Source organism: Chiloscyllium plagiosum, unplaced genomic scaffold (assembly GCF_037043375.1).
Source record: "Chiloscyllium plagiosum isolate Xiang-an unplaced genomic scaffold, Cpla_swu_hap1 HiC_scaffold_4, whole genome shotgun sequence".
In the NCBI taxonomy this organism is placed as follows: Eukaryota; Metazoa; Chordata; class Chondrichthyes; order Orectolobiformes; family Hemiscylliidae; genus Chiloscyllium; species Chiloscyllium plagiosum.
In genome coordinates, this window is record NW_028270142.1 from 24,738,133 (window position 1) to 24,764,632 (window position 26,500).

The 26,500-nt window shown below is 40.3% G+C and overlaps 1 protein-coding gene across 3 annotated transcripts in view; it reads right to left on the reverse strand.

Annotated features, from left to right (window-relative positions):
* Nucleotides 1-26,500, reverse strand: part of csmd3b (CUB and Sushi multiple domains 3b) — a 1,935,846-nt gene that overhangs the window by 601,517 nt on the left and 1,307,829 nt on the right. For all 3 annotated transcript variants that reach the window (XM_087986040.1, XM_087986041.1, XM_087986039.1), the window contains one exon: nucleotides 14,026-14,147. In XM_087986040.1, the coding sequence (XP_087842166.1) occupies nucleotides 14,026-14,147 (122 nt within the window). The remainder of the gene's footprint in view (nucleotides 1-14,025; nucleotides 14,148-26,500) is intronic.

Genomic DNA, 26,500 nt, shown 5'->3' on the forward strand with positions numbered 1-26,500 from the left:
TTCGCATAAACCAAATCATCCGCCGACATTTCTGCCACCTCTAAAAAGACCCCACCACCAGGAATATGTTTCCCTCCTCACCCCTTTTCGCCTTCCGCAAAGACCGTTCCCTCTGTGACTACCTGGTCAAGTCCACGCCCCCCTACAACCCATTCTCCCATCCTGGCACTTTCTCCTGCCACCGCAGGAACTGTAAAACCTGCGCCCACATCTCCTCCCTCACCTCTATCCAAGGCCCTAAAGGAGCCTTCCACATCCATCAAAGTTTTACTTGCACATCCACTAATATCATTTATTGTATCCGTTGCTCCCGATGCGGTCTCCTCTACATTGGGGAGACTGGGCGCCTCCTAGCAGAGCGCTTTAGGGAACATCTTCAGGACATCCGCACCAATCAACCACACCGCCCCGTCGTCCAACATTTCAACTCCCCCTCCCACTCTGCCGAGGACATGGAGGTCCTGGGCCTCCTTCACCGCCGCTCCCTCACCACCAGACGCCTGGAGGAAGAACGCCTCATCTTCTGCCACGGAACACTTCAACCCCAGGGCATCAATGTGGACTTCAACAGTTTCCTCATTTCCCCTTCACCCACCTCACCCTAGTTCCAAACTTCCAGCTCAGCACTGTCCCCATGACTTGTCCGGACTTGTCCTACCTGCCTATCTCCTTTTCCACCTATCCACTCCACCCTCTCCTCCCTGACCTATCACCTTCATCCCCTCCCCCACTCACCTATTGTACTCAATGCTACTTTCTCACCACCCCCACCCTCCTCTAACTTATCTCTCAACGCTTCAGGCTCACTGCCTTTATTCCTGATGAAGGCTTTTGCCCGAAACGTCGATTTCGAAGCTCCTTGGATGCTGCCTGAACTGCTGTGCTCTTCCAGCACCACTAATCCAGAATGTAATATAATTATGCCTTGAACATTTAAAAATATGTGTCATCATCTCGCATGTTTTACATAATTTGATTAGTTGATCAATGTCCCAAATAATGTCCAACTAATATATGGAAACAGATGCTAATGTCTTGGCTTTTGCTGCAACTGTGTGACCTCTATGTATTTTACCCAAACGTGTTTGTAGCATTGCTTGTAGAATTATGAATTTGTTTATTTTTGAAGATTTCATTCTTGCAGAGTGCTCATGTATCCCTGACTGACCAGAAAAAATGTACTTACTCAGGGACCTGTTGAATGTATTTAGGACACCTACTGATGATCTTTTTGAGCTGTCAAAGCTGGTCATCTGAAGTTGTTTGCTGAATTTACTCTCCTCAGCTGTGACCATAATGTTTGAGATTGATTGCAAGATTACCTTCCAGTTCAGGTCTAAAGGAATATCTTTGTTCTCAGCTGAGTTTCAAAGTAAGAAATGATCATTTAGGAGCCTGGCTGACATCGTACTTTAAACCGGACATTTGGATCTTCAAAGTTGGTGTTGTAATCATGGAGGTGCACTTGTGTCAGGTTTTTGTCTGATCATTTCCAATTATTTATGGTCAGTATGAACACTGAAGTACTTGCTGAATGAATATGCATGAAACCTGCCTGTCTATCCAAAAACTAAAATAAGAGTTTGACTTTTAATGTTGGAGTAAGTAACTCAAGTGGTCACAAGGACCTGGCAGACACTCTCTGATGCCTTTCTAAAATTCATCTACTTCTGACACAGTGAGCTGGTTAGATCATGATATTGAAGTACATAATGACTAGCTGATATAGTATTCTTGAGAGATTGAAAAATGTACCATTGATCCTTCTGCCATTTGTATCACATTTGTCTGCAGAGAGACCTCAAACAGAAGACACCTTGGTTACAAAATACAAAATGTATGTGACTTTTAAAGTTAAATCAAACAGACACAAACAACAGCCTCCTTTTGTTGTGTGAGCACCTTCTGTGTATCTTCATATTTGATATGATCAGGTCTAAAACCAGTTGATGAGTAATTTGAACTGAAGAAGTTAATTTGACTCATGTTGATTTGACATTTTTTTCAGTATATGAAAACAAAACTATGTTTCCTTGTTGATGTCATGTGCTCATGAAGGTTCATATTATGATCATGTTTAGTTCCCTTCAAATGTGATGTCATCTGTATTACAGAGACAACCTGGTAGATTCTCAATGATACAATCCATACTTCTTTGGTATATGTTCAGTCTGACAGATAACCCCACTAGTAATCTGAAGAAGCAGTATCTACCAAAGATGTGCTCTAAAAGTCATCAGATCTTGTGAATCGAGGGAAAATTGTATGCACCAATGTCCATTCTTGGCAATGGTTTTGGATGCACACAAGACACTTGAGAATTTAAACTCTTCCAGTATCAGGCTCTTGTGTAGACAACTTTCTAATGCATTGTTCAGCCGTCTTGGGTCTCAATATATAAGTATAGTGCCATCTTTTTTCAAAACATATGCTTTGATGCTGAATCAATCGATATGAAGCTGGACTTTCTGGCTGGCATTGTTTTGCACCACAGAATCCAACTGCAGTTTGAGCACTTCTTGAATACAGATGATGCACTTGAAGGCAGAGTTGAAGCTGAGCTGGGCATCATTTTTCGTATGAAACACAGAATTACCTTTCAAATTGTTGATACATTAAATGGACATGGGAAAGGTTTAGTCAGGTGATAGACAGACTTGATGTTGCAGTCTGGAATCTTTCATGCTATAATGGATGGGTTTGTCATTTCATGGATAATAACAATAAGTAGATTAGATTAGATTACTTACAGTGTGGAAACAGGCCCTTCGGCCCAACAAGTCCATACCCACCCTCCGAAGAGCAACTACCCACACCCAGTCCCCTACATTTACCCCTTTACCTAACAGTACAGACAATTTAGCATGGCCAATTCACCTAACCTGCACATTTTTTGGATGGTGGGAGGAAACCGGAGCACCGGAAGGAAACCCATGCAGACACAGGGAGAATGTGCAAAACTCCACACAGACAGTTGCCTGAGGTGGGAATTGAACCTGAGTCTCTGGTGCTGTGAGGCAGCAGTGCTAACCACTGTGCCACCATGCCGCCCAGTAGATCTTTCATATTGCCAGACCAATAATTGGTATCCGTCTGTTTCAACTTTGTAAAAAAAAGGGTTCGGGTGTCCAACTTGAGTATCCCTATTAACATTTACGATAGATAGTGCAGAGGGATGGAATGTCAGCCCATTCTAAGCAGTTGATTTATGGACTACTTTGTGCTATCCCAGTTTCCCAAATATATCTCATTAAAGATAAACAAAGAGATGATATTTGGTTCCTGTGCGGCCTGAAGAGCTTACGCTCGAAACATCAACTTTCCTGCTCCTCGGATGCTGCCTGACTGGCTGTGCTTTTCCAGTGCCATGCTTTCTGACTCTGACATCCACGGTTAGATGTTTGCTTTCCAGCTTCCTTGAGTAACTTTTTGCTCTGTAAACATTGCAAGCAAAATGCCTATATTGTGGTGTAATGCATTTTCTGCTTTTATTTTGGCATATCTCTACTATTTCTAAAGAGTTGTTGCTCCTTTATAGATTCTGGGCTTGTGCTTGTTTGTGTTGTTCCTGCATATAATGCATGTTGTTATTCTGCTGGCGTGTATCACCTGGATGAAAATATAAGCTTCAGACAGTTTTTGTTGGTGTGTCAAGTTGACCACAAGTTGTCTGATAGCAGTCTGCAACCTATAACATTGCTGTTACTTCTTGGACTTTTTTTTGGCATGTTTGTGTGCCATGAATGGAATTTTGGAAGCTTCTTTAGCTTTCCTCCTCAGTTATCTATTTCTCATCAGCTGTTGTGAAGAATAATATTTTACTCTGGATTTCTCTGGGTGACTGGATTTTCTAAACACTTCAGCTCTATGTTACGTTATGGAACATAGCTTGCCTATGTTCCAAACTGTTGTTGTGAATGAGATGAGATATACTTCGTACAAGATTTGGATGTTCTACTGGACCCACTGATGGCTGTAGTTATTGCTCCAAAATCCAAAATTTGCAAATGTAGCAGATCTGCAACAATTGTTATGAACTGTCCAAAAGTGCTTTTCTGAAAGACTTGATGGGCTTAAAGGCAATAACATATTCCATATGCTGTTCAGTTATGTTATCATTGGTGAAATCATATTCCACACCTTCCTTTCACTGCCTGCTTATGAGCTGATTACTTTTCCTGACTATTAGTAGTATGACTTGAACTAGAGGCCATGTATTCTGATATTGACTTGAACTTTATGTTGATCTTCTAAAGATTGAAATGGTTTTGCCTTTATATTTGCAGTAGTTTTAAGAAATACCAGATAATTTAATCACTCTGAAAATTTCAGATCCTTCAGCAAGAAATTTGACTGCCTGTTATCCAGTGCAAGCTTTTTTGCTGATCCAAAGTAAAGCCTGTTCTGTCTTAAAACTAGAATTGTAAAAGAATGTCAATGGATAGTCCATCCATGGTTCAATAGGAGAAAGTGACGACTGCGACGTCCAACGAGCAGGAGAGTCCGTGTTTTGAGCATAAGCTCTTCGTCAGGATTCCTTATGCTCAAAACGTTGACTCTCCTGCTCCTCGGATGCTGCCTGACTGGCTGTGCTTCTTCCAGTGCCACACTTTCTGACTCTGACATCCACGGTTAGACGTTTGCTTTCCAATTTCCTTGAATAACTTTTTGCTCTGTAAACATTGCAAGCAAAATGTCTATATTGTGGTGTAATGTATTTTCTGTTTTTATTTGGTATGTCTCTGCTATTTTCTTAAGAGTTGTTGCTCCTTTCTCGATTCTGGGCTTGTGCCTGTTCATGTTGTTCCTGCCAAACAAATAATCAGTCAGGTTTGCCTTTTTTAAAATTTTAGAGCATTTTGGAAAAATAAAGTGACAGAATTGATAGAGATAGAACAGAGAACATAGAATAGTACAGCACAGTACAGGCCCTTCAGCCCTTGATGTTGTGCTGACCTTTTAGCCTACTCTGAGATCAAACTAACCTGCATAACCTTCATTTTACTATCATCCATATGCCTATCCAAGAATCGCTTAAAAGTCCCTCATGTATCTCTACCGTGACTACTCACAGTGCATTCCATGCACCAACCACTCTGTGTAAAGAACCGACCTCTGGCATCTCCCTTAAACCTTCCTCCAATCACCTTAAAATTATGTCCCCTCATGATAGCCATTTCGGCCCTGGGAAAAAGTCTCAGACTATTCACTCTATCTATGTCTCTCATTATCTCGTATATCTCGAACAAGTTGTGTCTTACTCCTCTTCATTCCAATGAGAAAAGCCTTAGCTCTCTCAGCCTTTCTTCATAAGACTTGTCCTCCAGTCTTGGCAGCATCCTGGTAAATCTCCTCTGCACCCTCTCTAAAGCTGCCACATCTTTCCGATAATGAGTCGACCAGAACTGAACACAATATTCCAAGAGCGATCTAACCAGGGCTCTATAGTGCTGCAGCATAACTTCGCGGCTCTTAAACTCAATCCCCCTGCTAATCCATATAGCCTTCTTAACAACCCTATCAACTTCAGTGGCAATTTTGAAGCATCTATGGACATGGACCCCAAAATCCTTCTGTTCCTCCACACTGCCAAGAATCCTGACTTTAACCCTGTAATCTGCATACAAATTCGATCTTCCAAAATTAATCCCTTCACACTTTTTCAGGTTGAACTCCATCTGCCACTTATTAGCCCAGCTCTGCATCCTGTCAATGTACCATTCAACCTACAATAGCCCTCCATGCTATCCACCATACCACCAACCTTTGGGTCATCAGTAAACTTATGAACCCAACCTTCCACTTCCTCATTTCAAGCAATTTATAAAAATCACTGTTGACTAGGTAAGGGCTTTTCAGATAGGAAATATATTTTTCTGTAATTATTTTATGTACTTTGATCACAATCACTTTCTTAGACTGGAACTGTCCTTCAACTTTTAAATTGTTGTTTTGGAATTGCAGTTGTTCTGGACCTCTTGTAAACTGCTATATTTCTTTTTAAAAGCAATGGGAGCAAAAGTACCCACTTTGCTTTAGTTTAATCATGGCTTCAGCTCTGAACCCAGACAGATGTAAAGATAATAATGTCTCGCTCAATGCCAGAAAAACAAAGGAGGTGGTCATCAACTTTAAGAAGCGATTGATGAACATGCCTTTGTCTGTATCAATGGTTCTGAGGTGGAGGTGATTGAGTGCTTCAAGTCCTTAGGAGTAAATATTGCCAACAATCTATTCTCGTCCATCTATGTCAAGAAAGCACATCAATACCTCTACTTCCTCGGAAGGCTAAGGAAATTCAACATGTCCACAATGACTAATACCAATTTTTGTAGATGCACCATCTAATCTGGATGCCTCACAGCTTGGTACAGCAACTGCTCTGCTCAAGACCACAAAAAATTACAGACTGTTGTGAACAAAGACCAGTTAATCATGAAAATCAGCCTTCTTTGGGATGGTACAGTGGTTCAGTGGTTAGCAGTGCTGCCCCTCAGCACCAGGGACCCGTTCAATTCCAGCCTCAGGCGACTGTCTGTGTGGAGTTTGCACATTCTCCTCGTGTCTGCATGAGTTTCCTTCGGGTGCTCCAGTTTCCTTCCACAATCCAAACTTGTGCAGGTTAGGTGAATTGGCCATGCCAAATTTCCCATAGTGTTCAGGGATATGTAGGTTAGGTACATTAGTCAGGGGTAAATATACAGTGGGGGAATGGGTCTGGATAGGTTACTCTTCGGAGGGTCGGTGTGGACTTGTTGGGCTGAAGCTTAAAAATGTGTTGCTGGAAAAGCGCAGCAGGTCAGGCATAAGCCCGAAACGTCGATTCTCCTTCTCCTTGGATGCTGCCTGACCTGCTGCGCTTTTCCAGCAACACATTTTTAAGCTCTGATCTCCAGCATCTGCAGTCCTCACTTTCTCCTTGTTGGGCTGAAGGGCCTGTTTCTATACTATAGGGATTCTATGATTCTTTCCATTGATTCTATCTATACTTCCCACTGCCTCATGAAAGTATGCAATGTAGTCAAAGAGGAGAAAGTGAGGTCTGCAGATGCTGGAGATCAGAGCTGAAAATGTGTTGCTGGAAAAGCGCAGCAGGTCAGGCAGCATCCAGGGAACAGGAGAATCGACGTTTCGGGCATAAGCCCTTCTTCAGGAATTTCCTGAAGAAGGGCTTATGCCCGAAACGTCGATTCTCCTGTTCCCTGGATGCTGCCTGACCTGCTGCGCTTTTCCAGCAACACATTTTCAGCAATGTAGTCAAAGACCCCACCCATCCCTTTTATACTCTCTCCCACCCTCTTCCATCGGGCAGAAGGTACAAAAGTATGAAAACATTTACTAACAGATTTAAGAGCAGTTTCTTCCCTACTGTTATGAGACTTATGAACAGACCTCTCATACAGTTGATCTTCCTCGATACTTTCTCTGTAGCTGTAACATTATATTCTGCAATCTGTTCTATTACCCTGATGTCCTTAAGTAAGTTAAGACTTGATTGCATTAGCAGATAAAGCAATATTTTTCACTGTATCTCAGTACGTGACAATAATAAATCAATTCATGTCAAATTCAGCATTTAGTGTTCACTCTCTCTCACTATTATGCGTTGTGGCTTTCTCTACATTACTACACATAAAATCAGCCAATTAGCTCAATGAGTATCGCAATAGCAATCCACTGCACAGGAATTGTGTCACAGTTATATCTTGGATGGGATGGACAGCAGGGAGAAAAAAAATCAGAAGGTCAGGTTCTTGTTGAGGCAGTTTGTCTTGAAGTTTATTTGGAACACTAATTAATATCGAAGAGATGTACAGCGTGGAAATAGACTCTGCGGTCCAACTAACACATGCCAACCAATATTCTATATTTATCTACTCGCATTTGACAGCATTTGGCCCATATCCATCTATACTCTTTTGTATAGCTACAATATCACTTGCTTCCACACAGCTCTGGGTTGTGCTTATTGATGTTATTGTACGTTACGCACATAGCTGTCTCACTGAAGACACTAGATGTTCTCTACAATATGGAAATAGAGGTGGATCACTTTATACATAAACTTCATATCTTCTTGCATTCATTAACTGTCTTCAAAGTTCAGACTGGCCTAATGTTTGAGATAAATTAATATGCTGAGTTTGGGAGAGGCAAGCAGCAAAACATAAATTTCTGTCCATTATGTTTTAGTTCACCATGGTTTCAGACTATATTTGACCTTGTCCTAGGCAGTTAAGTGGAAAATATCAGAAACGTAAATGTAGAGACATATCCCAAGACACACTGACATTGATCCAATATAAAGCTTGAGAAATGTGAAGGCTAGAAATAGGATTTTAAAAAAAACATTTAATTTACTTGAACCAGTCCACCTGAAGAACTGTCAGAGGAGATGATGAATGAGAGTATTGCAAGTGTAATGCCTCTATTTAAGAAGGGTCAAAGAGATGTAGCTCAGAAACCAAAGCTTCTAGAAGTCAGCATAAAATAAGCTAATACACACTTGGAAGAACATAAGGGAATTAAGGACACCACTTTGAAATAAAACTTGATATTTTTCTTTCTCCAGTTGCTTCACCTAAATTAGTTTCTTTTATATTTTTAGTGTGAAAATGAAAGCAATCTGTACAAATCATTACCTATGCCTGAGCAAATGTGATCACTATAATTGCAGTTTATATGTTTAGATGTTATGAAAGAAGAAACACTAAGAGTTACTGGTCCTTGAAATAATGATCACCACAGCCTATCAGCTAATGAAGTACAACAACAGCTACATTTTGAAGAGCTGTCCCCATCAAAAGTAGAAACAACTGACCACTCAAAGCTAACACCGACAATAGTGCACCAAACTCATGAAGTACTGCTCGGTTTGAGAAGGATATTACTGAGCAATTTAGAATGGTCCATTACATAGTCTTGCTTTTTTATATATTAAAAGAATGAAACACAAAAGTGCAAAACAAACTAAATGTGAACAAATATTATACTTTATGCACCATATGCTTAAACTGGAAAAATAAATGATGCAATATATTATAAACTGCCATAGTTATATTAAAATCAAGCAATGTTTTTATTTGAGCGAGCAAATTTACTCTCTGAAAAAATAAAAACATACCAATCAAATGCTATATCTGATTTGAGCTTATTGTAGAATCCTGATTAAATCTGCTTAATTTTGTTGGAAAATACCGCTGTGCATTTTTTTAACACCATGGTCACAAAATATGTGAGTGCCTAAAATAAGTGCAGGGATCATGTTGCATCAGCATACACCACACAATTTCTGGTTTACTTCAATGAGTGAAAATCAACAAGTACTTCTTTTATTGCAGCAACAATTAGTAGAAAATGACTAATAACAAAACCAAAAGCACTCCGTGATCCCATAGAACAGTGTTGATGGGAGGAGTAATTCCTGCTGCTTGATATATGTTTGGCTCGGTAAAGTTAGCAGATGACAGAACTGAAGTGTTGAACTTCAAAATAGCACTACAAATGAGCATTACACACTGACTGACGAATGAACTAGCTGCTCTGCAACTGCCCAGTGGACACTAATCGGATGTTTGGTAGCATTAATACCAAAATGATTTCTAGCACAGCTGTCACTTCAGATACATGCTCAAACAGCACACAGGGTGCAAAGAAGGGTGCTACAGAGCCACAATTTGCAGTCTTCAAAATTTATTGAACACAAATTATTGAGAAATGCAATCAAATAAGAAAAAGCATATTTTAAACTATATGGGAATTGACTTTTCTTTTCCGTTACACTCTCTGATCTTCCATGAAAGGGAGGCAGTAAAGGTTTAGATTACATTTTATCGCTGCTCTATTCACTACCTGTCCACCATCTGCTCTATTCCGTTGTTGTTTATGGTTTCCATTCCTTTTTATTATCTATCCTGACAGCCTGACCTTATCTTGCCATCTGGAAATTTTTCATATATTTCTGGTATCTGTTCATTCATGACCACACCAATTATGCCGAGAACTTTAGCCAATTCAAAATCGTTTTACTGCAGTTTCACACTGCAATTTCATTACAAAGGTATAGAAAACACAGTGTGGAAATGTGAAAACTATCCAACTATGTTTCAACAGCTCTCTTTGAACAACAAATAGGGAGAAAGCACCTTAGCTTACACTCAATATGTTTTTCCTCCAAGAAGATAGTTTTACCTGATATTATGGTGCTATTCTTATCTGTTGTAACATAAGAAATCAGGTATGGTTTTTGTGGTATTGAGGAACCCAAACATCAAGTGATCTGAGTCAAGTTGGAGGCTGAGATCTTTAGCAGGCAATATTATTATAAGCATGTCTCTTAAAGGTATGCTGATGAACCTCAATTATGTGAAAGAGTTGGGCGGGTACTAGTTCGTTCGGATAATTGATTATTCGATTAATTGATTCAATGCCTTTCCTCAGGGGCTCGGGGTTTTCTATTAAGTCCACTCCCCATTCAGGAGACTAGGCAGCAGCTCACCACCCACGAGCCCCCACCCCCGATGTGCCCACCACCCCCAAACCCCATCCAACACCACCCCCACCCCTGCCCCCGCCTTCCCCAAGCCCACCCCCAAATCTCATCCAAAACTACTCCTGTGGGCCCCCAAGCCCAATCCCATCCAACACTGCCCCCCATCCGCTGCTATTCCCCGCCTGTGCCCTACCCCGTCCAAATCCGCTACCCACCCGCCAACCCTGTCCAACACCGCCCCCGCCTACCCCAACCTCATCCAAAACAACCCCACGTGTACCTCCTCCCCCACCCCCAACCCCATCCAACACCCTGCCCTCCCTCCAACTCCATCCAGCACCGTCCCTCCCACCCCCACCCCCACCTCCGACCGGTCCCGGTCTGCCCCTGCTCCCTCTCCGGGACAGACTGTTGCTGTCTCTGCCACCGCCTTTTGGCGGGGGGGGGGGGTCTCCAAATAGCACGTGTGCGTGCACGCATGCCCATGCGTGCGCACACACACATACACACATTCCACCTTTACCCTTTACAGGACAATGTTGGAGAGATTATCCACGAAGGGGGGTTTAGGGTACATGTCTGTGTAGAGCTCCAGCGAAAGTGTGGATAGAGAGGGAGGGCGGGAGATCAGTCATTTGGAGATGGTGGCTGGGCTCCCATCAGTCCAGGACTGCTCTTGGCAGCATTTTATTAAGCTGAGTTCACTTTTAATCACAGTAAACAAAAGACGTGATCAGTGTTGGAAACATCTCTTTGATGTAATGTTTCTATCAGGACCTCGAAATCTCGTTCGGAGAATCCCATATTTGGATAATTGATATTCAGATAATCAAGGTTCCTCTGTACTGACATACTGACCATGAGACAAAAGACAACAACCTTATCTTTTTCAAAGATTAAAAACTTACTCAAAGAGCTTCACTTGATTTTACATAAACACTTACTGTCAATTCAACCAGTTATCTGATCCAGACAGGAAGTAAAGACAGCTGTAGTTTTCAAGTTTCATTTTTAAATAATCTTTGAGTTGTGTGTGAAACCTGAGTCCCAATTACTTAGCAGTTGACCTTTTTTCTCAGGAGTTGCAAAGCTTGCACAAACGTTAATGTCGCAGTCAACAGAAGGTTTTCCAAGTATTGGCTCCTCCAAACGTGCCAGTTTGGGATTGATATTGAGATTGAGAGATGAGTATGTTGGTCCTCAGTACATGGTGCTTTCTCCCTATTTGTTGTTCAAAGAGAGCTGTTGAAACATAGTCTATTTGACCATTTCAAGTCTAGCTCCAGTTTAAACGTTTTGCAGATAACCTTTTATTTTTCAATCTGCAAAATTATCACTCACTAATGAATAAAACAAGAGACACAAATTTCTTGGCAATCATTGAGCTTCAGTGCTTCTTGATTAAAATGCTAATTCCAAGGTAGTTGTGCTTTGTATCTTCCATAAGGGTTGTCAGTATTTGTCAGGTGATCACAGCAAGCAATAAGCCAAGCTGTTTCCTTGTTTTAAAACATAATAATCTATGAAAGCCTCACATATTAATTCAAATGATCACCGCCGACGAACAAATTTATTTTTACTTCAACTGTAATAACTGTCAGATCCTATTCTGACATCGCCCATAGCCTTGTGTTCTGCTTCACTGAGTAAATGACCCTTGTAGAATTATCTACTGTCTTATTGTTGACATGCGAGAGAAATTATTTATCCAGTCTGGGCTGTAGTTGTGGTTCTCCTGTGATTCTTGGTCACAAGCTGCTAATATTACCAACGACAAAGTTTGTGTTCCCCAACCTTTCAACAGGGAAGCCATAGTGGACTTGCACTTGTCATATCCTCAAGTTCGTCAGAACTATTTCTTCCTGCAAGATCAGAGATCTAATTCCAAGATGTCATGACTTGTAGTCTGGGATTCCTTATGCTTATGGAGGTGGGGTGAGGGGTGGGGGGAGGGGAGAGGGGGTGGTGTAGGGGACAGGAAGGAGTGAGGGAGGCAGGAGCAGTTCAGTTCAGGTTGAACTGAATCTTTTTGTACTACCAAATATGAAGACAAGCACCATAAAGTATAGGTGTGATAACTAAGGGATACTTAAAAGTCTATGGTACATTGAAGGAAAGTACCACACTAGTTAACAGGCAAAACATGATGGCAAGAACAATCAGAAGTTAAAAGTATAATCCTAGTATGTTGCAAGGCTAAAGACTGAAGAAGTACAATATACATAAAAGTATTACCTGGAAGGGTCAGAGGTGTTGGTAGTGTAGTTTAGTAGGTCTGGTGAGGCCATTTAATCTCTTATATTCTGAACAGATATGAGTGAGATTTTAAATAGAACTATGCCACTTGGAGTCAATATTAAACAGTGCAATTCTAATGCATCGTTTCTCTTCTGAGGAAACGCCCAAGTCAAACTTTATGAAGTTAGCTGTTTCTTGTTTGACCCCCTTCTGCCATCCATTTTGTCGAAGCAACTTGCTTCTTCCAGTGCCATCATTTCTTTTTCATGGTAACTAGAAATTTAGCTGCTTCTCGTATATACTCTACCCTGATTTCCATTGGCAATTTCAATGTTGCTGCAATGATGACTAAGAACAACCTTATCTATTGCCATGGCTACAAGATGGATATGTCACATCTATGAAATTATATATAATAGCAGAAGTGGAAGATCTGGTTTTAAAAAAAAATAAATGGGCTTGCAATGATGCAAATTTTCCAAAATATTTTTCAGTTACAATTTTATCACACTGAGAGGTTTATAATTTTTATATTCTCAGTCACAGATTGCCTGAGATGGGAGTTCAAACAGCAACCATTATTTTCAAAACACAAATGCTCTAATATGATATGATTATAAGATGATGTTTACAACATTCACATTAAGTGAAATTCTGATCAACCTGAGTGAAATGGACATTTTGGCCCTCCCAAAGAAAAACAGCAAACACTGGTATGAAATTGTTGATGTATAATTGATGATCTATAAAAAAAAGCAGTATTTTCATTGCAAAGGCTCATTATACAGCTATAAAGTTTTAGAAGAGCAATAAACTTGTCAGAGTATTTGAAGTGTAAACAACCTTGCCGTCACTCTTACTGCATTCTATCACTCTGGATGCATTTTCCTTTATGTGCATTGCTTGGTGACATGTTTTAAATGAGCAAAACTCTTCCTTAATTTCTGTGATAGACAGAAAGAAATGGGGTATTTTTTTTTCATGTTACAGCAGAGCAGGTTTAAATCACAATGTGAAGGACACATCAGTTGCATTTCACTTAAATAGTGTATGCATATTAACAAGATGGACAATGGAGTTTGTAATGTATCATAGAAGTTCTGTAATTTAACCTGACAGAAAGTTTTTGTCTAATTATTATTTCAGACATTTTTAAAAGCGGAGATCAATGAATTTGTTACCAGCGTAATGAACCAGAAGTAATTTTCTCTGATCATTACCATTAAACATTGGACTCTTTTATGACGGTGCATTATTACCAACATTGAAAGTGTATAAATTAATTTGTCACTTACCTTATTGGGGCTTATTGCTGTTATTATCCAGACACATTGTGCATTGCTGTCATATTGAAAAGGAAAGTTGGGAGACACAAAGGTACCAGCTGGCCCATGTAAATTCACTCCACATGTTTTCGCTAGAAAAGACAAACAAGGTTATTAAATATGGTTCTTTTAACAAACCAACTAAAATACACTTTAAAAACGTGTAACTATTCATGTAAAATTGGGACCAACATTTTTAGTGAAATTACCATTGGCTGGTGTAACATTAGGAGAACATAGAACATAGAACATAGAAGAATACAGCGCAGTACAGGCCCTTCAGCCCTCAATGTTGCGCCGATCCAAGCCCACCTAACCTACACTAGCCCACTATCCTCCATATGCCTATCCAATGCCCGCTTAAATGCCCATCTTGAGGGAGAGACCACCACTGCTATTGGCAGGACATTCCATGAACTCACGACTCGCTGAGTAAAGAACCTACCCCTAACATCTGTCCTATACCTACCCCCCCTTAATTTAAAGCTATGCCCCCTTGTAATAGGAGATACGTGGAAAAAGATTCTCACTGTCGACCCTATCTAAACCCCTAATCATCTTGTACACCTCTATCAAGTCACCCCTAAACCTTCTTTTCTCCAATGAAAACAACCCCAAGTGCCTCAGCCTTTCCTCATACGATCTTTCTACCATACCAGGCAACAGCCTGGTAAACCTCCTCTGCACCCGTTCCAGTGCCTCCATATCCTTCCTATAGTATGGCGACCAAAACTGCACACAATACTCCAGATGCGGCCGCACCAGAGTCTTATACAACTGCAACATGACCTCAGGACTCCGGAACTCAATTCCTCTACCAATAAAAGCCAGTACGCCATATGCCTTCTTCACCGCACTATGTACCTGGGTGGCAACTTTCAAAGATCTGTGTACATGGACACCAAGATCCCTATGCTCATCCACACTACCAAGTATCCGACCATTAGCCCAGTACCCCATCTTTTTGTTACTCTTACCAAAGTGAATCACCTCACACTTAGCTACATTGAACTCCATTTGCCACCTTTCTACCCAGTTCTGCAGCTTATCTATATCCCACTGTAACCTGCCACATCCTTCCTCACTGTCTACAACTCCTCCAACTTTCGTATCATCCGCAAACTTGCTCACCCAACCTTCTAACCCCTCCTCCAAGTCATTTATAAAAATGACAAACAGCAATTGTCCCAAAACAGATCCTTGCGGAACACCGCTAGTGACGGCACTCCAGGATGAACCTTTGCCATCAACTACTACCCTCTGTCTTCTTCCAGCCAGCCAACTCCTAATCCAAACCTCCAACTCACCCTCAATGCCATACCTCCGTATTTTTTGGCAGTAGTCTACCATAGGGAACCTTATCAAACGCCTTACTAAAATCCATATACACCACATCTACCGCTTTCCCCTCGTCCACCTCCTTAGTCACCTTCTCAAAGAATTCAATAAGGTTTGTGAGGCACGACCTGCCCTTCACAAAACCATGCTGACTATCCTTGATCACATTATTCCTATCCAGATGTTCGTAAATCCTATCCCTTACAATTCTCTCTAAGATTTTGCCCACAACAGAAGTGAGACTCACCGGCCTATAGTTACTAGGGTTATCCCTACTCCCCTTCTTGAACAAGGGAACCACATTTGCTAGCCTCCAATCTTCTGGGGATTGGGGAATTGTTCGAAAGACACAAGAAAGCAGTTCCCAGCAATCTTATGCTCATGTTACTGCAGCTGATCCTGAGAAGTCCCTGAAGAATTGCCTGGCACATAATTTTGTAACTTCAATACATAGATTTATTAAGCGATCGGTTTATAAACAAAAACATAGAATTAAATACATAAATGTAATATATGTTGTGTATACATATTTTAATGAGAAAAGTTGAAGTAATGTAAAATCAAATTAATGTAAATTACAGTGAATGAGTCACACTCCAACTTAGAGTCATAGAGATGTACAGCATGGAAACAGAAACTTCGGTCAAACCCGTCCATGCCGACCAGATATCCCAACCCAATCTAGTCCTACCTGCCAGCACCCAGCCCATATCCCTAAAAACCCTTCCTATTCATATACTCATCCAAATGCCTCTTAAATGTTGCAATTGTACCAGCCTCCACCACATCCTCTGGCAGCTTATTCCATACATGTACCACCCTCTGCATGAAAAAGTTGCCCCTTAGGTCTCTTTAATATTTTTCCCCCTCACCCTAAACCTATGCCCTCTAGTTCTGGACTCCCCAACCTCAGGGAAAAGACTTTGTTTATTTATCCTATCCATGCCCCTCATAATTTTATAAACCTCTATAAGGTCACCCCTCAGCCTCAGACGCTCCAGGGAAAGCAGCCCCAGCCTGTTCAGCCTCTCTCTATAGCTCAAATCCTCCAACCCTGGCAACATCCTTGTAAATCTTTTCTGAACCCTTTCAAGTTTCACTACATCTTTCCAGTAGGAAGGAGACCAGAATTGCACGCAATATTCCAACAATGTCCTGTACAACCGCAACATGACCTCCCAACTCCTGTACTCAATAATCTGACCAAAAGGAACGCATACCAAACGCCTTCTTCACTATCCTATCTACCTGCGACTCCACTTTCAAGGAGCTATGAACCTGCACTCCAAGGTCTCTTTGTTCAGCAACACTCCCTCAGACCTTACCATTAAGTGTATAAGTCCTCTAAGATTTGCTTTCCCAAAATGCAGCACCTCGCATTTATCTGAATTAAACTCCATCTGCCACTTCTCAGCCCATTGACCCATCTGTTCCAGATCATGTTGTAATCTGAGGTAACCCTCTTCGCTGTCCACTACACCTCCAATTTTGGTGTCATCTGCAAACTTACTAACTTGACCTGTTATGCTCACATCCAAATCATTTATGTAAATGACAAAATGTAGAGGACCCAGCACCGATCCTTGTGGCACTCCATTGGTCACAGTCCACCAGTCTGAAAAACAACCCTCCACCACCACCCTCTGTCTTCTACCTTTGAACCAGTTCTGTATCCAAATGGCTAGTTCTCCCTGTATTCAATGAAATCTAAGCTTAAGCTTTAATGATTTGTAGGTACCCAGGTTGTGGGTCATTTTTGCTTTTGTTTCTCAGCAGACTTGTAAAGATAAGTTCATGAAAAGGCTGGGTTTTGGAGATTGCCCAGGACATTTCAAGAAATGGCAGTTCATAAGGTAACATGTTTGTTTTAAAAAGTCAGAGTAGAAGTGACAGAGCTTGAAAACAGCAATGGAGTTCACTGAGCTAAAGAAATGAAAACTTGATGACTGTAAGAAGTGCAATCTACCAGAAACAGTTTCGTTTTTGGGAGTTAGAGCTAAATAAGTTTAAAAATATTCAATGAACCTTGAAAAACTCCAAGCCCCAATTACTTTATTGGTTTGAAGGCAGCCTACACCATTCTGTGTCATTTTGGAGATGAGCGAGTTTAGACTAGTTCTTTGGTCAAAATTTATTTCAATGGTTGCTGTGAGAGTTTGTTGAAGTTTGGAGCTGGTGTGTTTAACTTGTAGTTCAGCGAGAGAAAGAAGCTAAAATACATGCTAGTTTAGATAGACCTGCTCCACTGATTGAAAAAAGGAAGCTGGTTTTGTCATTGACCATGTGGAATATGGTTCAAGTTTGGTGAGAAAATAGAAGCTGGAAGATTGTACTGTTTGAAATCAGTGGAAGATTATGCAATGGTATTCCAAAGCTTTGCATCGGGAAAACCAACAAGCAGATTAACTTGTACTAGTCAATTAACCAGACAAAAGACAGTAAAGAAGTGGCAACTAAAAGTTACCATTGAAAAAAGCTGAAGCTGATGCTGATTAAAGATACCTTCCAGAGCACTGTGGCATATTTACTTAGTTCCCGGGTAGAAGTCTAATATTGTTGGTCATTTAAGGATAGTTCTTGGGGGAAATAAATAGTAAACCTGAATGTGTATACCGTTAGAAAATACATTGTTAAGTTATTCAGATTTCTCTTTTCAAATCTAACTGGATCATAATATTCAAATCTGTTAATTGTACACAAATGACATTTTTTATATTCTGTAATGTGTGCACCCAATCTATTGAACTTTGCAATGAGCAACTCAATAATTGCTCCTTACTTGAAAATATTTTAATAGCTCCCATAGTGAATCATACAAAACAGTAGAATGACAATCAGTCCATGACACCTGCACCAATATATTCCATTAATCCGGTTCCTTTATTCTGCCTTTCCATAATCCAGCCAAACTTTTCATTTTTTGTCTATAACCAATGCAGAACTTAGCCATGGAGACGCAAAGTTACATGATCAAATTCTAGGCTTGCACTAAGCTAACTGATATTTTCGATGTAGCATTAGGGATATTGCAATTGGCTTCAGCATCCAAATTAAGGGAGCTAAAGAAAACAAATTTCTTGCTTTTCCCACTACTTGTGAATGACCTTTATTTTAAGGAAATGCAACCCAAGTGAGCACAGAACAGGCTCAACTCTGGTGCTATCCACCGGTGCATTCCATGTGATGAGACTGCCTGCCTTCACTTGCTAGAATAGAAATGAGGGATGCTGGAGCTGTAAGGCCACAACTAGCATATTGTGTGCAATTCTGGAATCCACATGATAGGAGGATGTGATAGCACTGAGGAGGATGCAGAGGAGATTTATCAGAATGTTACCTGGGTTGCAAAGTTTCAGTTATGATGTTAGATTGGACAGACTGGGAGTACTTTCCTGAGAGCAGAGGAAAGGTAAAGAGGACTTGAGTGAGATGTGTCAAATTATGAGGGGCCGAGATAGGGTTGACAGGAAGAAACTTTCCAACTTGACGAAGGGATCAATAACTGGGGACATAGTTTTAAGGGGCTGAAGGTTTAGAAGAAACCTAAGAGAAAATGTTTCACCCAGAGGATGGTGGGAATCTGGAACTCATTGCCTATAAGATTGGTGGAGGCAGAAATGTTCATAGTTTTAATAATTATTTTGATGTATGCTTGTGACACTAAGACATACAAGGCTCTGGGTCACGTGCTGGGAAACGGGGTTAGAATAGTTAGGAAGTTGTTTTTGACTGGCAGGAATGGGATGGATTGAAGAATCTTTTTTTGAGTTGTAGATGTCTATGACTCTATGAGCTCTGCTTACTTTGCTGGCTATTCAATTAATTACCATTGTGAGTTTGAACTAAGATTGGTAGAGGCAGAAATGTTCATAGTTTTAATACCAAGTGGGTGGCACAGTGGCTCAGTGGTTAGCACTGCTGCCTCACAGCACCAGGGTCCCAGGTTTGATTCCAGCCTCGGGTGACTGTCTGTGTGGAGTTTGCACATTCTCCCCATGTCTCCGTGGGTTTCCTCCAGGTGCTCCTGATTCCTCCCACAGTCCAAAGATGTGAAGAGCAGGTGACTTGGCCATGCTAAATTTTCCATAGTGCTAGGTGCATTAGTCAGAGGGAAATGGGTCTGGATGGATTACTATTCGGAGGGTCAGTGTGGACTGGTTGGGCTGAAGAGCCTGTTTCCACACTGTCGGGAATCTAATCTAAATATGCTCACTTGCATATTTAAAGCTCTGAAACTTAAGTTTGTTTCTGTACACAAGGACACGAACAGGAGAGTTTAAAAATTCAATTCTAAACAAAGGTGAAAAATGGACTACTGTATGTCAATGTATCCAGTGCCCGAGAACATGGCAAAATTGGAGTCAATAAAATCAGGAAGTTAAAAAATTAGACAAGTCTACTGGTAACTGTATTTACATTAGATTAGATTAGATTAAATTAGGCAAGTCTACTGGTAACTGTATTTACATTATACTCACATGGTTCACTCATGTCCTTTTGGGAGAGACATAAGCCATTATTGCCTAGTCTGTATTACATGTGACTACAAACCAATTCATATTGGTCCTCTCAAATGGCCCTAGCAAGCCAGTTGTTTCAAGGACAATTAGGGAGGGCAATAAATACTGACCTTGCCTATGATGTCCACATCCAATAGATGAATGAAAAAAGCACATCTAGCTTTCACAATTTGTTCAAAATCAGGTTAGCTATTATTGGTATTCCCTGGAACTATTTAAAATTGCTATTTAGAGTCAGAGATTCAGAGAGATGTACAGCATGGAAACAAACCCTTCAATCCAACTCATCTATGTCAATCAGACATCGCAACTGAATCCAGTCCCACCTTCCAGCACCTGGCCCTATTCATATACCCATCCAGATGCCTTTTAAATGTTGCAATTGTACTAGCCTCTGCCACTTCCTCTGGCAGCCCATTCCATACACGCACCACCCTCTGTGTGCAAAAGTTGCTCCTGAGTTCTCTTTTATATCTTTCCCCTCTCACCCTAAAACTATGCCTTCTAGTTCTGGATTCCCCAACCCCAGGGAAAAGATTTGGTGTATTTACCCTATCCATGACCCTCATAATTTTATAAACCTCTATAAGGTCACCCCTCAACTTCCGACACTCCAAGGAAAACAGCCCTACCCTATTCAAACTTTCCCTATATCTCAAATCCTCCAACCCTGGCAACATCTTTGTAAATCTTTTCTGAACCCTTTCAAGTTTCATAACATCCTTCTGATAGGAAGGAGACCAGAATTGCACACAATATTCCAAAAGTGTCCTAACCAATGTCGCAACATGACCTCCCAACTCCTGTACTCAATACTCTGACTAATTAAGAAAGGCATACCAAATGTCTTCTTCAGTATCATATCTACTTGCGACTCCACTTTCAAGGAGCTATGGACCTGCATTCCAAGGTCTCTTTGTTCAGCAACACTCCCAAGGACTTTACCATTAAGTATATAAGTTCTGCTAAGATTTACTTTCCCAAAATACAGCTCCTCACATTTATCTGAATTAAACTCCATCAGTCACTTCTCAGCCCATTGGCCCGTCTAATCAAGATCCCGTTGTATTCTGAAGTAACCCTCTTCGCTGTCCACTACATCTCCAATTTTGGTGTCATCTTCAGACTTACTAACTGAACCTCTTTTGCTCACATCCAAATCATTTATATAAATGATGAAAAGTAGTGAAACCAGCACCGATCCTTGTGGCACTCCACTGGTCACTGGCCTTCAGTCTGAATAACAATCCTCCACCACTACCCTCTGTCTTCTACCTTTGAGCCAGTTCAGTAACTAAATGGCTAGTTCTCCCTGTATTCCATGAGACTTAACTTGTGCAGAATAGTCTTTCAACTGGAATAATAAAACTGCACAGATTGCCATACCATTAGATTTAAATTGTGTCCTAAAAACTTTGTTCATTTGTATTGGCTCATGAAAGATTTTACATTTGTTGATATGCAAATGTTAAAAATAGGATCAATTAGGGGGAAGCGATGGTCTAGTGGTGTTATTGCTGGGCTGTTAATCCAGAGACCTGAGTCTGTATCCTGCCATGGCAAGTAATGGCATTTGAATTCAATACTAAAAATCTGGAAAGAAGGATCTAATGATGACCATAGATTAATTGTCGATTATTGGGAAAAGCCCATCTCATGTCCTTTAGGGGAAAAACTGTCATCCTTCCCTGGTCTGGCCTACATGTGACTCCAGACTCACAACAATGTGGTTGCCCAAAGAGCAGTTCAGAGTCGTTCAGGAATTGGCAATAAATGCTGCTTGACCAGTGATGCCTCATCTCATGGATGAACAAAAGAAAAATAACGTCTTAAAACTAGCACAGTTTTGAGTGCAATTCTGCCCACGTCATAGAATGTACTCCAAGTATCTGTACTCATGAGGGTACAGAAAGTAACTAGATTGAGATTTACAGTAATCCAAAATAACACAAAAACATTTGAAGAATACTTTACTGTGATTAATAAAATATTTCATGGTTTAATGGATTCTCCTGACATTTCAATAGCTGAATGTACAGTGAGTAAGGAAAGAAAGGTTTGCAGACTAATATTGTCTTATGAGTGAAGTTATATCAATTCTTGATTCAATAACCTAATTTCAATGGTTTAGATGAGGAAAATTTAAAATCTTATTAAAAACATTCCATAACGTAGAAAGAAGCATGGACATTTAAAGAAATCGATACTGAAATAACAAAGTACATTCAGAATGACCATTGAGAAAAATGTGTTTAATTGGTGTGCTTAATGTTTAGAATGAAGCCTGCTCTGCCAGTTCAATGACAGATCAACTTTACATTTCCACTTGCCCAACATGTGAGTCAATGGTTATGTCGATCAAAAATCTTTCAAATGCAGTCTTGAAAATATTCAATGATCTAACATTAACTGCTTTCTGGGGTAGAGACTTCCAAAGTTTATTGAACTTCGGAACAAAAAAAAATTTTCAACTTCATCTTAAATGCAAAGCCACTTTTTGTAAAAATGTGCTCTAAAGTTCTACGTTCTCCCTTGATGTAAAAAAATTATCTCAGCATCCGTCCTGTCAAGATCCCTCAGCCCTTCAAACACCCCAATTATTTGTTTTAATAAGTACACCTTTCATTTTTATAAATTCCAATGATTATTCTTTATCTCCTCCCAAACTGATCCTTCACCTTGATATTTCAAAGCCAAAAACATTTTTCGATACTGTACTAATTTTATTCTTTATTCACAAAGGCAAGCTTCCTACTTTTGTTTTCTACTGAACCTTCCGCAATGTCAAACAACCTTGAATTTTTTGATTGCTAGCTGGGAAGCATTAAGAACTTGAGGGCGTTTACTTCAATTGCATTTTCTTATTGCTGATTTTCTTAATGTTATAATAGAAGTACGAATCTTCAATAAACTTCAAACCTATTTATTGTAGTTTAGAAAGTGGCCTGATGTATATTGTCAAATGTTATGCAGATCTCTGTGGTTCTGGGAAAACAGTATCTGAAAATTGTAACTCACCAATCTGCAAACCTAATTTCTCCTGAGTCTGAGGCCATCTGTATCAATATTCAAGAAAAACAACAGATAGAAATCAGGGAACCAAGGCTGCTTATCCTGACATCTCCTGCTTTTGAGAGGGTGCAGAAGCGGTATACCAGGATGCTCCATGGATTAGAGGGTATAAACTATAAGGAGAGTGTGGACAAACTAGGATTGTTTGCACTCAAGCGGTGGAGGCTGAGGGAAGATCTGATAGAATTTTATAAAATTATGAGGCATAGATAGCATTGATAGTCAGAAGTTATTTTTCCCTCCAAAGTTGAGGGCATGCATTTAAGGTAAGAGGGGGAAAGTTCAAAGGAGATGTGAGGGGCAAGTTCTTTTGCACAGAGAATAGTAGGTGCCTGGAATGTGCTGCCAGGGTAGGGGTGGAGGGAGATGCAATAGGGGCGTTTAAGGGGGCTTTAGATATGCACATGAATATGCAAGATATGGAGGGACATGGCTCATGGGCAGGCAGAAGGGATTAGTTTATTTTGGCGTCATGTTCGGCACAACATCTTCTCAAAGGTAAATCAGGTTCAGCAAATTTATTTGAGATTTCTTTCTGAAAATGTTAGTAGTAGGACAGATAATGGGAGCTAGTAGATGTAGTTATTTTGAATTAATAAACAGCATTGATGGGCAAACTGAATATTTGGAAAAATCCAAAAGAGTACATCAAGGAAGTTACACAAATAGAGGAATAATATGTAAGTGTGAATATGTGTCAAATTATCGAGAAAACATTTCCTTTCGCTTTCGTTCACACTGTTCTTAAATGTTTGACAATTTTAAGAAGTTTTAGTCTTACAGCACCTTCAAAGAGGTGGCAGGTTTACTGCAAACAAGGTCAAAAAACAAGGAATAAGTACATTGCTACAGGTTACATTTGCAGAGTACTTCTTAATTGTAAAGTACTTCTGGAAATTGTGGTCAAGTAGGAAACCAAATACAGTCTCGCTTTTAATTTAACCATTTTAACCAATTCATTTTTTTCTATAGGTGTCACATTAAAATATATGTTTTCAAATCAGTTTAATTTCACTCTCCATGTTTTCCATGTTATCCTAGTTACCACACTGAAAAATTATGATACAATTGTAGTATCTTATATTTTCACTTCATTGCAACTTAAATCAGGAACAAATTGCATCAAAATAGTCAATGGGAAAGAAGAGATTTGCCCTTATTTAATTACATTTATTGCTTTGGAATATCTTTTCAGCCACTAAACTTTATTTAAAGTGCAGTTATTGTTACACAGCAGCGAGATATGTCAGCCAATTTGTGCACTGCAAAGTTTCATACCCAAAAACAGGATAAATTAACTTCTATTTCACTTCTGTTGGTTGAAGGATTAAATGCTTGCCAGAGCATTGTGGAATATGAATGGAAATCAGCATATTTAGCTGTGCTGTGCTTCAAGATTTTTTTCAGGTGGAAAATCAGGAACAGGCTGCCACACAAAATCTGAGCACAGGCAACAAAGTGAGCAAACCAGTTTTTCTTTCCTTCAGGTGTTCAGCAATTCTCCACTGTAGTTGCACAAACCTTATCTGGACTAATGAACATTTTAACAATTATACAAGTTAAATGACTTGTCTTCACCAAAATCTCCAAAGCGTTAATTTTAATGGAGTTGTAGAAGTCTGGAAAGAGCCGAAGACAGCTATGCTGTGGAGAAGCCATCAGCTACAAGACCAGAAAACACCAAGACTGGCTTAATGAGAATGACCACATCATCCAAACCCTCATTGACAACAAGAAGGAAGCTCTCCGTGCCTGACTGAAGGACAAAGAGGAAACAGTAAAGATGGAGTTGCAAGGAAGAATGAGGGAAATCAAGAACTGATGGTGGGCAGAATGCTGGCTGAGGAGTTACAACTCCTTGCCAAAAAACATGACACCAGGGACTTCTATAGTGCCATCAAGGCAGCATACGGACCCAACACCCTTGGCCTCAAACCAGCATGGATTAAGGATGAAATCTTTTTGAGAGACAGAGAAAACATTAGCCTTTGATGGAGACAACACTTAAAAGAATTCCAAAACCATGATATAATCATAGATGAGGATATATTTGAGGAAATGCCTCAATACACCACTGACTTCTACCGAGTCTGGCCAAAGGGAAAGCCACCATTAAACACATGAAGAATGGAACAGCTGCAGGAGTGGACAGGATTCCAGCAGAGAGTTTCAAAATTGGAGGAATTGAGTTTCCTTGTCATCGCCATCAAGTCTTCCTGAACATGTGGGACAAAGAAAAAGAACCCCTGCTGATCTCAAGGATGCTGTCATAGTCACTGCTTTCAACAAAGGAAATATACTAAACTGTGAGAATGACCAAGGAATCTCCCTCTCTCTCCATTGCCAGGAAGATTATCATCTGAATTCTCATCAGGCACCCTCACCCAGTCTCTGAAGACACCCTTCCTGAAAATCAATGTAGCTTCCTGTCAATCCATAGAACGATAGACACTATTTTCATTGTTCAATAACTCTAAGAGAAATGTCAGGAACAACACCAACCACTCACCATGGACTTCATCAATCTGACGAGGCTTTTGTCTCAGTCAATCAAGAAGAGCTATGGAAGAGCCTCTCAATAGTCAGAGAGAAGTTAATCGACATCCTCCAACACCTCGACAGCAAGATGTCAGTGATGGACAGGTAATATGACACAATCCTTTGAAGTCAGGTCAGGACTTGGTTTGTCCACAGGACAGGCAGAAAATGTTTCAACCTAAATTAGTTGAGATCCAAGAAGAAGACAAGACAGGCATTGCTTCAGAACTTCAGTATGCAAATGACAATGTCCAAAGAAATTCTTTAACGTCCTCCATCACTTTCCATTGAAGAGAGTCTTGTTTAATGTCTTTCTAAAGCAATCTGAAGACTTGGTCTTAGCCTCAAGCTCAAGATAGTAATTCCTTTACCAACCCACCCCAGGGCAAATTATGGTCTGTCTCTCCATTAAGATCCCAAATGTGGAAAATGTGCTGTATGTGGAAAGCCAACTAAGGCTGTCACCAATATGGAAATCTAACACTACATCCAATCCATGATGCTCACCTTTGGAAACCTAAGAATGAAAAACTTTGACAATCATGATGTCCATACTCAAAGATGCTTATGAATAATGCAATCTTCCTGCCAATTCTTTTATATGCTCCAAAACCTAAACTGTGTGCAGACAATACCTCAAGCCCTGGAGAAGTATGATCAATGCTGTCTGAGATAGATTCTCAGCATCAGCTGGGAGGACAGGTGTACTAACATAAATGTACTTGAAAGAGTCAATAGTATCAACTTCAAGACCAACTCTGTTGGCCTGGCCATGTTCTTAGGATGCCTGAGTTCCAAATGCCAAAGCAAATCTTCTTCAACCAACACAAGGAAGGCATTCAAATGCGAAGAGGACCAAAGAAAACCTTCAAAGACTCCTCGATTTCCATGAAATTTCATGAAAGGAAACAATTAGATGGAGGCAGTGGCATTTGTGAATGCCTTTGGAAAACTCAAAGGACACTTCACGACATTAG